At 43.7% G+C, this 14,574-nt stretch overlaps 1 protein-coding gene across 1 annotated transcript; it reads right to left on the bottom strand.

Moving 5' to 3' along the window:
- Window positions 1-11,000: 11,000 nt before the first annotated feature.
- Window positions 11,001-14,184, bottom strand: LOC137469011 (gap junction beta-2 protein-like). The gene is made up of 2 exons (XM_068181320.1): window positions 14,030-14,184; window positions 11,001-11,792 (listed from the first exon to the last, which is right to left on the bottom strand). Exon 2 carries the CDS (start codon window positions 11,768-11,770, stop codon window positions 11,093-11,095), a length of 678 nt encoding a protein of 225 aa, XP_068037421.1. The 5' UTR covers window positions 11,771-11,792; window positions 14,030-14,184; the 3' UTR covers window positions 11,001-11,092.
- Window positions 14,185-14,574: the final 390 nt, after the last annotated feature.

Raw genomic sequence — 14,574 nt, 5'->3', positions numbered from 1 at the left:
GATTTCCTGGGGAATAAAAGAGTATTTCCCGCTGAGGATGGAACCGTAAGAAACCCCTCCCCGCCCCTCCGGGCTCGGGCGGAGGCAGCGCCGCGGGAGCCGCTGCCCGCTGGGCGCCGCCGCGCCCCAACACCGCGCTCAGAGGGCGCCTCGCCTCGCCCGGCCCGCCGAATGCGCCGCCCTCCGTCAGGTGTCAGAGATACCTGAGCAAAAGGGGAAAAAAAAACCACCAAAAGAACAGAACGACTTCTTCGCCAAAAAGAGGGGTTTCTCTCTGAGAGCAGATAAACCTTGCAGGTGGTGCCTGTGTGTCCTGAATGAGGAGCCCCAAAGGGCTGCCAGCCCCTTTTTTCTTTCCCTCGGATCCCTCCTCAGTCAGGATCAGCTATCAAGCTGTTGTGCACAGAACTTTTGGAAAAAGAAAAAACAAAAGACCCCCAAAACAGAGATCAGTTATCACTGCTCTGAAAGTTATTATTTAAAAGTAGCTCTTGACATTTTCAGCATAAGTACTCAAAAATATTACTATCACCTATATTTTGGTTAGGCTTTCGTGTGTTCTGTAGTGTTGCCCCAGGGAAAGAAAACAGCCACACAGCCTGGGCAGCATCTAGAGCAGAGTGGGAGGTGGTTCTGCTCAAAGCAGGTCGAGGGAGGTGATTTCTCCCCTGCTGGTCTGCTCTCCACCTGGAGTGCTGCATCCAACTCAAGGGGCCCCCACCATAAGAAGGATCTGGATCTGTTGGAGTGAGTCCAGAGAAGGGCCGTGAAGATCATCAGGGGGCTGGAGCACCTCTGCTATGAAGACAGGCTGAGAGAGTTGGGGCTGTTCAGCCTGGAGAAAAGGGTATAAGGAGACCATACAGCAGCCTTCCAGTTCCTAAACGGGCCTACAAGAAGGCCAGAGAGGAACTTTATACAAGGGGGAAACTGAAAAGAAGTACATTTAGATTAGATTTTAGGAAGAAAGTCTTCACTGTGAGGGTGGTGAGTCATGGGAACAGGTTGCCCAGATAAGTTGCAGATGTCCCATCCCAGAAGTGTTCAAGGCCAGGTTGGAAGGGGCCATGAGCAACATGATCTAGTAGAAGGTGTCCCTGCCCTTGGCCAGGGGAGTTGGAACTAGATGATCTTTAAGGTTCCTTCCAAACCAAACCATCCTATGGTTCTATGAAAGAATGACTTAAAGTGATCTGATGACTCAGCAACTCTTCAGCAGTGACATATGAGTTTCTCTTGATAGCTACTCTACAAAGAGCTGAAAACAGAACCACACCAATGGTTTCCAATGCTTTACTTAGTAAAAAAAAAAAAAAATTAAAAATCCAGTAAAAAAATTGAGACACTCTGAGGAGATGTGTGTATCAGAGAACTGTTGAGAATCTGAATCCAATCATGCCCATGTTCTTGTATTCTTGAACTGCTTGATTGGTCCCTATAAATATTTCAGCTGAAAAGCACTAGAGGGAAGATCGCTGTTGACCCTAAGCGCTAGAGATGGCACAAGAACAAATGACTGTTCAGAGATGGGTGATACATCTGAAACACAGTGCTGCCACGATTTTAAGTGTATCACAGGGTATCACAGGGTTGACCCTGAAGCACTGGGGCATGAGAGGCTGTGTTAGGGTACAGGATGGAATCCCAGAAGCTGCAATAACTCCTGACATTAAAACTTTCCTCATGCAGTTAAGTGTCACAGCTCCTAAGTTTTAATAGCATGAAGCATTGGCCGTTTCTCTGATGGCTTTTTCACTCTATGGAAGTTTCAAGAGGTATTTCCCACTCTCTGTAGAAACTGGTCTTGACACCTGTTTTTTTAAGAAAAATATTCTTACTCAGGAGGGCAGTGAGATTCTAGAGTATCCTTTTAATAGTGTCACAGAAGGTTTTTATGATAGAATCCTTTACATTTCAAACTAGGAGAAGCTGATGCAGTGCCTGCCTGCCATGGGACTACACCCATGAGCTAACAATTGCCTTTCCAAGAATTCCCTTCTGAGTTCATACAATAAGAGATTTGGTCTGTCAGCAAAACCCTCTGGATCATTGTAGAAAATAGGATGCAAAATCCATGGGGAAAACTTGAAGGAAGCAGTTTTAAAAGTGAAGAGCCAATTAAGTACTGGTAAAAGCCCAAGCAAGAAAGCATGTTGAGGACCTACGACTTGTTAGTGATATACAAGAAGAGGAGTATTTGTAGCCTAACAAGGGGTAAATGGAAAAAAGTAGGACTTGTCTCTCTGAGAAGTTTATTCAGAAAAAAAAATAAGCTCATATTTAGTTAATGGTGTTCAAAAGTGTCTCTTCATGTGGATTTTCAGACAGAAGGATTTCCTTGGAAGAGCCATCCTACTTGTTTCCTCACTTATTTTTAAAGAAGCCCAGTATTGCTAGGTCTCACTATGTTTAAAGGGTTCCCTCCATTGGCATTAACACTAGACAGCAACACACCACTTAATGTAATGTTTAAGTTTTTACATTAAAATGCACACTTACAATTTTTTCAGGCTTCCTTTAATTAACACAGAGTCACAGAATGGTTAAGATTGGAAGGGACCTCTGGAGATCATCCAGTCCAGCATCCTTGCCAAGGCAGAGTCACCTACAGCAGGTTACACAGGAACATGTCCAGGTGGGTTTTGAATGTCTCCAGAGAGGGATTAATTATCTTCTTTAGTATCATCTTTTGTCTTCCATCCAAGCCCCCACACAGGTGACAACCCCTGTTCCACATGTAGACAGACATTTAGCAATACATGATATGGCTGGCACCGTATCATGTGAATTCAGGAAGTGGGGAAGTCAGGCAGGCAGGTATTTTTAAGATTAGATGAGTCATGTTTTCATGACAAAGTACACGGAAAGAAAATTAAAAATAGACACCAAGCTTCATGAAAAGATAAAAAGATCTCCTAAGTTAAGGAGATATTTCTTGATTGGTCTTAGTCTGAACCTGAGCTGCTGCTCAACAAGACAAATAGACATTTTCAGATCAGTATTGATCTAAAACAGTTTTCCACCCCTTGCTATTTCTAATGCAAACATCTATTTTACAGAAGAGGATCAGTCTTATGTAACTGTGCATCCAAGCACAGTCTGGTGGAAAGACCCCTAAACTTTAGTACATGTCTTCAGTCATAATCCATGTCAAAGTGACACGTGGCTCAACACTGCTGACAGCAGTTTTATCCACACAGTCAGCCGAAAAAAAGAGCTACAAATGCCTCCAGTTCAGCTCATTGTGGCAAAGTATGGTATGTCAGTAGAGAATTGTGCTTGACATGCCACTGCCCTACAGAAGATGGCACTAAAGATATTTAAATTCTGGAAAAGGGTACTGCTACTTCTGGAAACACAGCTTGAAGCAAGGAGGATTAAAATCTCTAGTTGTTTTCTACATAGATGAATCAAAGGACTTTAGAATTAATTAAATAATAAATAACATAAATGGAAGTTGTAAAATATAGAAGTTGTAGTTTGATCTCATATTATAAACTAATTTTTATTATTGTACCAGTTAGTGATTAGTGTTCTGTTCTGTTCGACACTACTGCTAAGTGCATCAGAGGAGGCAGCACAAGAGCTGGTGTCAGGAAGTATTATTATTTCTAGTTTTGTAGGACAACACTGTGAATTCTAATGGGTAGGAATGGAGGCACAGGAAAACTAAATATCTTGTCCTAGGTTATATAGTCCTGAGAATAGCACTGAGATTCTAAGCTGGTGTTTAACCCACCAGAACCAGCTTCCTCTGGTCCTTTCTGGTTCTTTCCTTTGGAAACGTGGGAAGTCTCCTAATACTACAACAAGAACAACAACAACATAAATCTAAATGTTCTGGGATATGGAACAGCAAGATGCTTTCCATTCATCTTCATGGAATCAAAGCTCCATGTAAGATGTAGCAGAGGAAGAACTATAACTGTACAAGTCAGGCATCTGTTAGGAGGAAGAATCAAAAAGAGAGACATAGGACATGCAGACCCCTAAGAGGAATTAGGCCTGCTATCATTGTCATGGTGTGATGCTATTTTTTTTTCTGACACTACAAACAGAAATATGAAATTAAAATATTGGTGTTTGAAACACTTCAATTCCGGCCACAACAGGAAATCTGGCAGAAATATGAGTTGAAGAAAACAAATTTAGAATGCAGAGTTCAAATAGTTCACTGCTGAGTTAGTGAGTTAAATCAACTCATACAAAAGTTGATGAAAGATTGTATTGCAATAAGGAAGAAGATGGCCAGTAGCTGAGAATCAGGGCCAGCAGAGAGGAATAGGGAGCACGGAAGGGTACAGCAGCAAAGGGAGAATAGGCAGTTGAGGTTTTTGCCTTTCTAGTAGCAGTCACTCAGGAAAACACAGCCAGAGGCTGTGGTTTGAAATTGCGGCATGTGTAGCAGCGAATAAACTTCATGTGCCATTCCCTCCACCCCTTCCACTCACTCCCTGAAGCTCTTCTTGCCCAACGCCATGGCTTACTGCCCCACAGTCTTGTCAGTGTGGAAGTACATATGGCCTCCCTGTAATGAAGCTCAAGGAATTAATCCATCTGAAAAACAATCCAGCAAAGCAAAATATTTGTTTCTTCATCAGCTAAAACAGTGGGCCAGTCCAGTGCTGAGCACAGCTGTGCAAACAACTGTGCTGGCTCAAGTGCAGGTCCTGGAGTTGGAGGCACTGTGTTGAATGGGGACAGGATAAGAATGAGCAGGAAGGAATGACATCAGTATTAATGCCCTAAACTAGTATTGCCGGTGGGCAGTTAATTGTGCCAAACCACAACCACGGCTTCTGAACAAGGATGTTTTTTCTCATTGTGTTCAAGACAACAGCAAATACATTATGTTTTACCAGGAATATACCTGGGTGTCATGCATGATAAATTTTTGTAAAGGCCTCAAATAATTACTGCCTTCCACAGAAAGGAACAGCAATAAGCATCTTGCTTTAAAATAGAAACAACAGTATTATGTAAGGGAAAATTCCTCTACAAAATTCAAACTGCTGCACGATGTGATGGTCTGCCTTTGGAATTAAAGAAATGAGTAGCACAAAATGGCATGCTATTGGTGGGAAATAATCTGGCTGCAGACCAGGATTCAGTGAACTCCACCAGTGTTTGCACATATAGTAAAATGGGCAGCAAAACTGAACAGTGATCAAAACTGAACAGTGATCTGGGTTTCTATCTTTCTCCTGTTGGGACGAATGCCTGTTTTGTGAGACACACAACCAAGGCATAAGGAGCTTTTTACTAACTGTGCTGAGAAGAAAAAAAAAATCCAATTTCACTTATATTAATTGGAATTTTATTTACTCACAATACCACCTCATGTACTATAGCACACCAATGTCTTATTCCAGTTTCTAAAAGCACAGAGGAACCATGTTGACAGAGGTGGTCCTAGACAAACGCTGCACTGACAAACAGACTTTTGGGTGCTAACAAGAGAGAAAACTTAATTTCAAACATCCTGGTTTTGACAAACCTTGAATGCATACCAGTATGATGTTTTTTTTCAAGTCAATCACGTTATTGTGTAATGTTCCATGGATGATCTTCCACAAACTCCAGCTCTTCTTTCCAAAACTGTTCTTTCCTTCAGAACAGGTCTCCCATGCAACAGTTTTGCAAGTGCTTCATGTTTCACAACAGAAGAACTTAGACCTCCCTGCCTTCTAAAACTGCTATTCTTAAACCATTTCTCCCGGTGATAAAGATCTTATTGAATCCTAAGCTTATCTTCCCGTGTACCTGCAGATCCTCCCAGCTGCATGCAGTTTATCCCATTTGGTGGATCCTGATGCTCTGACAATGAGTCATTAATAACTATTTTACTGCAATACACAAAATCTTCTTTCATGGCATAGACAGAAATTATGCCTGACAAACCCATGTTGCAATGTCTCATTCGGTCTTCTATCAGATAACAGTGAGGGAATGATTTAGTCAGTTTGCTGCTCTGTGTCTTTGTGCATGTGTGTGTAGAGGAATAGACTGGGGTTTTTTATCTGTGCTGGACAGATTGTGGAAGCTGTTTAAACTGTATATTAAACACTCAGTCCTTGAAAAGGATGCAATACCTAGGGCAGGGACATGACAAACTGTAAGCAGACATTACACTAATGATGCAACATAAAATAGGTTTGAAATCTTTACCACACAATAATTATATTTTTTCTGGCACCTGTTGCAATGACCTTAACAAACAGTGTTTGATTAAACTGTTCTGATCCCTGTGAACATGATGCAGTTGTCACCTATGTCTTTCAATTGGGAAAACTCAATAACAATGAGAGTCAGTGTTGACTCTGTGTACCAGGACTGCCATTATACTTTCAAATCAAGTGAAAGAAGTCTTGTGATGAAGGAAATGTTGATAGTTGGATACCAAACAGATCATAAGTTTTCCAGTCATCACAACAGAAGTGCAGCATTCCTCTTGCTAATGTGTGGATTGCTGAGAGGTGTGGGAGTTTTTATATGTTGTCATAAAGATTGAACCTCCACAGAAAATCATCTGCAGAACACTTTTAAACCTTATTTCATTATCTCAACTTACACAGTTTTAAGCCTGCTACTGTCTTTCCCAGATGATGTATCTAAATTGCCATAATTGTCAAGACAACAGAAAATATAGATCTTGCATAAACAAGTAAACCTGCCCAGCACAGCTTGTCCATTGAAAAATGCCTTGTGCTTCAGTCAGTGTGTCTGCACCACACACTACAGTATTCCTTTGCCTGGGAACTATGCCAGGCTATGACTGGAATGCTGGTTCTTAGCAGCACACAGAATATATGCTGCTGTTCAAAACATCCATCTACAACCTGCATCCATCTACAACCTGCAGTCATGCATGGCTCAACTCTACAAATTCTCTGAGTTCACTGAAAACATACTTCCCTAAATTGTGTAACTCTGGTACTGATACATTCTTTTACCACAATGACTTATGCAAGCATCTGTTAGTTAGATGGCTAATTCAAATACAATGGATTTGACTATTCAAATACATAGGGCCAATAGATGTGAAATAATCTCTGAGTTAGTGGCAATTATTAAACTGTCAGAAAAGAGAGAAGTTAAGTGTGATGATGTGACCAATTCTGACATTTAAATCTACAGTAGTATGGGGTACCAACTACAGCAAGAGCAATGAATGTTCTCAGAGATGGAGGGTTTGAGATGTGACTTGTTTCCTCATCTGGGCTTTCCAAATTAAAGATCAATGCACTTCCAAGCCTAGGTTATAAAGACTTTCATTTGGTGACTAGGAAACTTTGTATAGAAAATAGCCAAGTCAAAGCTGAGCCAGCTTTATAGAAGAGAACTATAATCCATAAAAGAAAATGACAATGACAAGCTAGGTTGGTCAGATGGGGGCAAAAGTGTAGGTACCTTCTGAACTATCTTGAAAGTCATTACCATTAGTCTTAGCTCATTAAGCTTCAAATAGTTACCTTTACTCTTGCCACTGTCTGCAAACAAGTTCAAATGACTGTGTAGATAGTAAGATGGTGAAAAATCAAATGAAAAATTAATGTAATTAATTGTCAGGGTAGTGGCTGTCCTGAATATCAGAATAGGTGAACAAAAATACAGTGAAATTCTTTGAGTGTGATATTGTTTTGGGGTAAACCCCATTAGCCTAAATTTACGGTGAGGAAAATATAATTAGAGAAAAAAAAAACAGATTAATTTTCATCAGGTTTAGTTTCTAGCAAAGTGCTCTTAGCTGTTCCTTACTACTACAGTACATTTTTTACAAAATAAAGCAGCTTGTAACAGAGGTGCTATTTTGAATTGAACCTCCATAGTACAGGAGTGCACTTCACTGTATGGACCATATAATTTGTCTTTTATATTTGTCCTATCAGATAAAAAATAACTTAGCATGTTGGCTTATAACTGTAAACAACCAAAGGATATTTTTATTTTTGTCTAAGAAAACCTTTAACAAAGATACTTCTATATCCAGAAGTCATAAGTACAGAAGATCTATACTTCTGGTTTCCTTTTAAATCACTGTTTCTCCCAAGGTAGTTAAGATTTTTTTTCTGTCTGGGTCCATGAGTTACCAATGAAGTTTGCTTCCCCTCATCTCCTTACTCTTCTGACAAACATGTTTGTAGCTTTGGTTTCAAGGTTTTGGATCGAAGTTTAATCTGATCAAGTCAATGCTGATTTTTTTCTGGCAATTTCAGTCAAAGAATAATTCCAGCCAGTCCCATTCCTACACTCCCCAGTTCTGATACCACAGTATTAGACACCTCATGGCCTGGCTATGCTGGAGACTGAACAGTGAGGAATCAGCTGCTTTTACAGTCATGACCTCAGATTTGCTGCTTAAGTTTTCAACATGCTTTGCAATCTTTATTCTGAGGAAAGCCTAGGAACTACGTACCAAATGCAGACACTACTAGTGCATTTCAGGAAAGAACACACACAATTTCAACACAACAATATATTTTAATCTACATTGTAGAAGGTCAGCTATGCAATGTAGCACATGTAGAAATAGGTGCAATTCCCATGTTCCGATAAAGTATCTGATTTTTTCCACAAAGCAGCTATTCAGTCAAATTAAATATACACAGATCTCAGAGCTATCATTGCCTGATGCTGCAGTTCAGGATCAAAGCCCTATCTTGGCTACATCCAAACACCTTCCCCAGTTCTATCTTTTTTTGCTGTCCAATAATCTGGTTGCCAAACTGCTAGTTGAAGATAACTTTATAGTGTTAGTGTTAACAGTTTTGGAGTGTCTCGATCAAAGTTCCAGCTAAATTCAAAGGTAGGCAGCAAAAACAAACTCCCCATGGAGCTGGTTAAGTTTATCACTGGCCTTTTCCAGCTGCAAGGCTGTCTTAAGCAGCATATTTGATTTCAAGTGGAAGCACATATGTGACCTTCCACTATGAGCTCAGGAAACCTCAGGGTACCAGGCAGTGTAAACAATGGAAACCAACCTGCAGCAGAAGGCTAAAATCATTACATTAGCTCTTGGCTATTGAGTATAGTATTGTTGCATATGTTTTCCACTATGGTAAACAGATTTTCATTAGACACATTAGGTAACACACAGCATGTAAAAGTAATACAGAAAACAGACACCACAAAAGTGGTTTAATTATAACTTCAGGGGAAAAAATATCTTCTTATAGAAGAAATGTAATACTAGGGCACTGGGACTAGTTTGCTCTCTTTGTACTTGTACATGGAATAATGCAGGAACTCTATCAAGCACAAACCTGGTATGTGCCAAACTGTGTTCTTTGGAGTTGAATTAAGGATGTTTTCACAGTCCAAATTTCCAGTCCAGCTCTTAATGAATGACCTTCTATCTTTTTTTCATGGTTCTGAGGATGGTGTTTTTATGGTTTTCTTGCTTTCCCCTTAGATGACAGATTTCTATCTGCAGTCAAGCTGTAACACTGGATGTAGCTCACAAGCAAGGTAAACCTGTTTATGCTCCACTTTCAGTGCACAATGAAGGCTCATGGGACTTAATTAATGCAGCTTTGTTTACTCCAACAGTGATAAATTTAAATGTACAGTAAAAGATGAATGCAAATAGAGAAGCCGAGCTAGTGCTCATTCATTTTGGGGAAAAGCCAATTATTAAAGCTAAGGAGGAGAAACAGCCAGCTTTCTAGAAGTGGGTTCAATGGACAGGCACTTGGGAAGATAAACTGTTGCCCTAAATGCCACATGCTGCCCATTACAGGCATAAAAAGCCTTTAGAGATTACTTTGAGACAAGACCAGACTGACCCATATAGTACTTCAAATTAGTAATATACAATTTACAGCACAGGAGTGTGAACATAAAAAAAAAAAAAAATCAAGTTCCTCCTCATTTCTGATTGGGTCCCTTTGCTATTTCAGCTCTCCAAGCTGTCTGTAATTCTTGCTAGGCCAACTTTAAGAAACAGAATGGTGATTTAATCTCACTATGTGGAATGTGAGAGAGACTGGGAGTGGTTTGCTCAACTCATTTGAAGGGCACCTCAGATAGGGAGAAGGTTTTATGAAGAAAAGCTGTGCAGGCTGGATAGAAAAAAAGGAGCAAGCAAAGGAGCACTGGCTATCATGATGTAAGTTGAAGCGCTTCTTTTGGATAACCAGCAGAACAAAAAAAAAAGGCATTTTTTCTTGTTTTTTATTGGAAAACAAAAAAAAACTTTTAAGAGTATACAGCTGAGTGAGGCGCTCAGGTGGTAGAACATCTCTTCATCAGTTAAAGTCTACTGTATCAAAATTCTTCACAATGCATCGGAAAAGAGAAGGAGAAGGACAGCTGAACTGCCTCCAACCTCCCAGAGGTGACAATCCTTTTTCATCTGATCAAGAGAATGAAAAATGAACTTCATTCCTCCCACTGCTGTAGTCTCTGTGACTATGGGGAGGCAGCACTGACCTAATGGCACTCACAGGCAGTTGCTACTGGCCACCCCCAACCCTTAAGGAAATGCTTCTCGGTGCAGGCAAGAAGATGAGAAGAAAAAAAACATGCCAGTGCCCAGCAAAGCTGATAGCATCCACTGCCAGACTATCTGTGCTCCTACACCATTTTCTTGCTCTCCAGATTACTTAGAGAGGACACCTAGGATAAACACTATCACCTCCCCATCTTCTTGCTTCTCAAAAGCTGTGATTTACCCCAAAAAATCCTTTACCCCACTTTTCATCAAAAAGCTTTGATACTGTTTTGCCTCTGAGCCAACCCAGTGTGTTTGTGATTCCTGGATCTCCTCGGGGCACTAGAGCCCTTTCTGGTCCTTTCCACTCCCAGTGTTTGAAGATTTAACTGTCCCAACAGTAGGATCCCAGCAGTAGGCATACATGGAGAAGCTGGTGCAAGAAGGCTGCTCTCTCTAGTTATGGATATAGGAATAATGAATTAGCTTATGATCTTTAAAACCTGCCTCAGCTTCCCAGGGAGGCTATCAGTTTTAAAACACAAAAGAACATTCTTTTTTTTATCCATTTCCTTGAGTATGAAAATATTGTTTATTGTTTTCTTACACCTAAGAAAGTTGAAGGGAAATGGGGAGCCAGTAAATCCTGAAACTGGGGACTTATTTCAAAACTGTTGCCTTCCCAGATTCTTTCATGCAAATTTTTATCACTAGGTAGAACAACTCAGCCAGATTCAACAGCATGCAGATCCCAGATACAGCAAGCATGAAAATGGTAAATGTGGTTTTCTCAGTGGGCCGAGACACAAAACAATCCACAGTGTTGGGGCAGGGCCAAGCGTCGCATTTCACCAGGCGGGGCATCTGGTAGCCATCGTACATGTAATAGAACACGTACATGAAGATGGCTTCAAAGATGATCCTGAAGAAGATGCTGCTGGTGTACGTCCACCACAAGGGGCCCCGAATGTGAATCTTTTTATTTTTTAGCTCTTCAATATCAATTTTCTCACCATTTCTGAACCGTCTTTTCTTCTCATGCCTGGTGTAAGCCACATGCATGGCCACCAGCAGTGCAGGTGTGGAGACAAAGATCAGCTGCAGGGCCCAGAGTCTGATGTGAGAGATGGGGAAAAAGTGATCATAGCAAACATTTTTGCAGCCAGGCTGAAGTGTGTTACAGACGAAATCTTGTTGTTCATCTCCCCAGACTCTCTCTGCAGCCACAACCAGGATCATGATACGGAAGATGAAGAGGACTGTGAGCCATATCTTCCCGATACTGGTGGAGTGCTTATTTACACCTCCCAAAACACCCTGCAGAGTTCCCCAGTCCATCTTCTTTTCTGTGTCCTTTTACCTGCAGGATGACAAAACACACAGAATAGTTACTTTTCAAACTGAAAAATCAACTCTAAACCTGTGAAAAACAGAACTTCCTAACAGTCTCTCCAGAGCCATAGACAAGTGTAAGTCGCTTTCATTTATGTCACCTATATGTTTATGGATTCAAACAACTTATTAAACTCTCTCTTTCCATCAGTTTATGATGGGACAAGCACACCTCAGTGTATTATTCAACAAGGCTTTGGGCAGGAAATAAGTACATATTAATACAGTTCCTCTGTACATCCTCTAGGCTCTCCTTCCCTTTCTGTGGTGGACTGTGGTCAGCATTTTGCCTTTCAGTGTACTTTCCAAAGCAATAGAAATTACTATCACTGCATGAGTTAAGCCACATATAGACAAACTAGAGTCTTCTCTAGCATTTTTACAGGATCTCTTTACCATAGCCCTGGAAGGCTGAGGTGCTTTCTTTGTCCTAGAGGTAAGTACTACTTGTCCCTTTTCAGCAGAAGTCCTTGCTCCAGAGACACCTCCAGCAGGCCTCCAAGGCTTTCTGTTGCAGCTCAGACAAGGCCCTTAATCTCAAAAGTACAACGTTTGAATTTGCCAGCGCTGGTGAGAAGCCTCAAGCCAGCTCTGTCAGGGCTGCATGCTTATATAGCACAAACCAACAGGCAAAGGCAGATAGAGCACAGCCTGCCCTTCCGCATTCATTGCTATGTCATCCAAAAAAGGAGGCAAGCAGAGTTACAGAGTTGAGAAGAAAAAGCCCTCAGCTGAAGAGTTTATGTTATTTTCTAGATGCTGTCACACTCCAGCAGAAAACAGAAAGTCAAACATCAGAGAAGTTCCATTTCAGCTTTCCTCCTACTCTTAAAAACTAAAATCCACTCTTTGCCCTTTTGAAAGTAAGTTTTGCTGAAGTTCAGACTTCAGTCTGGGGCTCAGCTTTCACTGATTGCAGCCATTTGGAAACTATCACTGAATTGGTCAAAACACTTTGAAACCCGACCTGGGAACCTGCATAGCTGGTCCATCATGTCTCAAGGCTAGACTGGGAGAGCCACACAGGCCATGGATAAGAGCTCCATCTCCTCTTGGGGCTGACTGTGTGCTGTGGGAAGAACGTGGTACCTTGCAACGCAACACAGGTCAAAGTTTACAGAAGTCTCTCATTCTCACACAGCAGAGATGGGAAAAAAAAAAAAAAAGAACTTTTTACCCTGGTGTAGTTAAGAGCCCAACCAAAGGACAAAACGTGCCCTAACATACCCTTGGTACGAGGGCCTAGCTTGTACAGACAAGCCTGGAGGCAAGAGGGAGAGGTCAGATTTACTGTGATGTGGAAATGTGAAATTGGGTAAGGCAAAAAAGAAAACAACTTTGAGAAGATGACTGGAATTCCTGAGACTTCTCGTGCTTTGTCTCTGCTGAAACTGGCACCACTTTATACCGATTTAACCTGCAGGCTATGATGAGATAGCTGCATCATTCTGGTAGGAATTCCATCATATCTGTTGCGCAGTCATTAAAATTAAGTCAATTAAATCTTCACAAGAAGCTAATCAGAACTGAAGGAAAGTCTGGGAAGTGCATATCGCTGAGCTGAACAGCCTGGGTTCCAGGTGCCATCTCACACTGCAGTTCTGAACCAAGGGTGCAAGTTTGTGGGGGGGGGGGGAAAAACTTTTCTCCCTCTCATCTACCACTACCGAAACACTGCAACTGGCTGTTAGGGAGCCAATTCACCCGGACCCACAACTTGCCAACCAAGACACCGGTACTGAAACCACTCCAAATCCCCACTCTGGGTTAGTGGCTGGCTTCCAGCCCCTCCCTCCCTCCGCGCCGAGTTCCCGCGCGGCTGCGAGCCTTCAGCGGAGGGAAGCGGCAGGATTGCCGTCCGCTCCTGTCAGCGGGCACCCTTGGCAAACACCGGCTTTGGCTCGCAGATCCGATGGCTCCTCCCGGGACGGGCTGCGCGATCCGAACGTGCCGGCCAGCCGCAGTCACCGTCCCCGGCCCGCTGCCCCGCCGGTCCCGGGGCTGGGGGCTGACAGCCCCCGTCCCAGCACGGCTTGCCCGGGGTCGGGGCTGCGGTGTGGCTGCCCAAGACCCGCCGGGACGGCCCCGACCCGAGCCCCACTCTAGCACGCGGATCGCCACCCGCTCGGAGGGGCGCACAGCCTAATCCCGACCTCGGTCCCGATCCCACCGGTGCGGCACGCGGGAGCCGCTCCGCACCCTCACCTGGCACGGCTGGGCAGGACACGAGGAAGCCGCTCGGGACGCTCCGCTGGCACGGCTGGCCAGGACACGCGGGACGCGACAGGCGCGCCGCGCTGCTCCAAGGTCCGCTGGCGCCTGTGGAGCGGGCGGCCCCAGCCCGCCCGACCCCGAGTTTTAAGGTCCCTCCCCGTTCACCTGCAGCCGCTTTTAGCCCGCCCGCGCCCGCCCCCACTGGCGCCCGCCCCCACTCTCACTCGCGCCCCGCTCCTCTGGCCGCCCGCGGAGGCGGCTGTGGGAGCCCGGGGCGGGGCCGGGCCGGGCCGGGCCGGGCCGGGCCGGGGGGCTGAGCCGCTGAGCCGCAGCCGGCGGCGCTGGGCTCTGCCGTGCCCGCGGGGCGGGAGCCGCTGCGGACGGAGCGGGACTGGGGACGTGCCTCCCGCGGCAGCGCCATCGGGTTCGCCCGGGACGTCCATAAGCACAGGGCGCGCATCGGGCGGAGCGGACCCGCTACCCTGCAAATACGGCCCGGCGCCGGGATTGATTCCCAAGTGTTGGCAGAAAACACG

This window comes from Anomalospiza imberbis, chromosome 2 (assembly GCF_031753505.1).
Source record: "Anomalospiza imberbis isolate Cuckoo-Finch-1a 21T00152 chromosome 2, ASM3175350v1, whole genome shotgun sequence".
Classification (NCBI taxonomy): domain Eukaryota; kingdom Metazoa; phylum Chordata; class Aves; order Passeriformes; family Viduidae; genus Anomalospiza; species Anomalospiza imberbis.
This window is presented reverse-complemented; position numbering and strand designations above follow the sequence as displayed.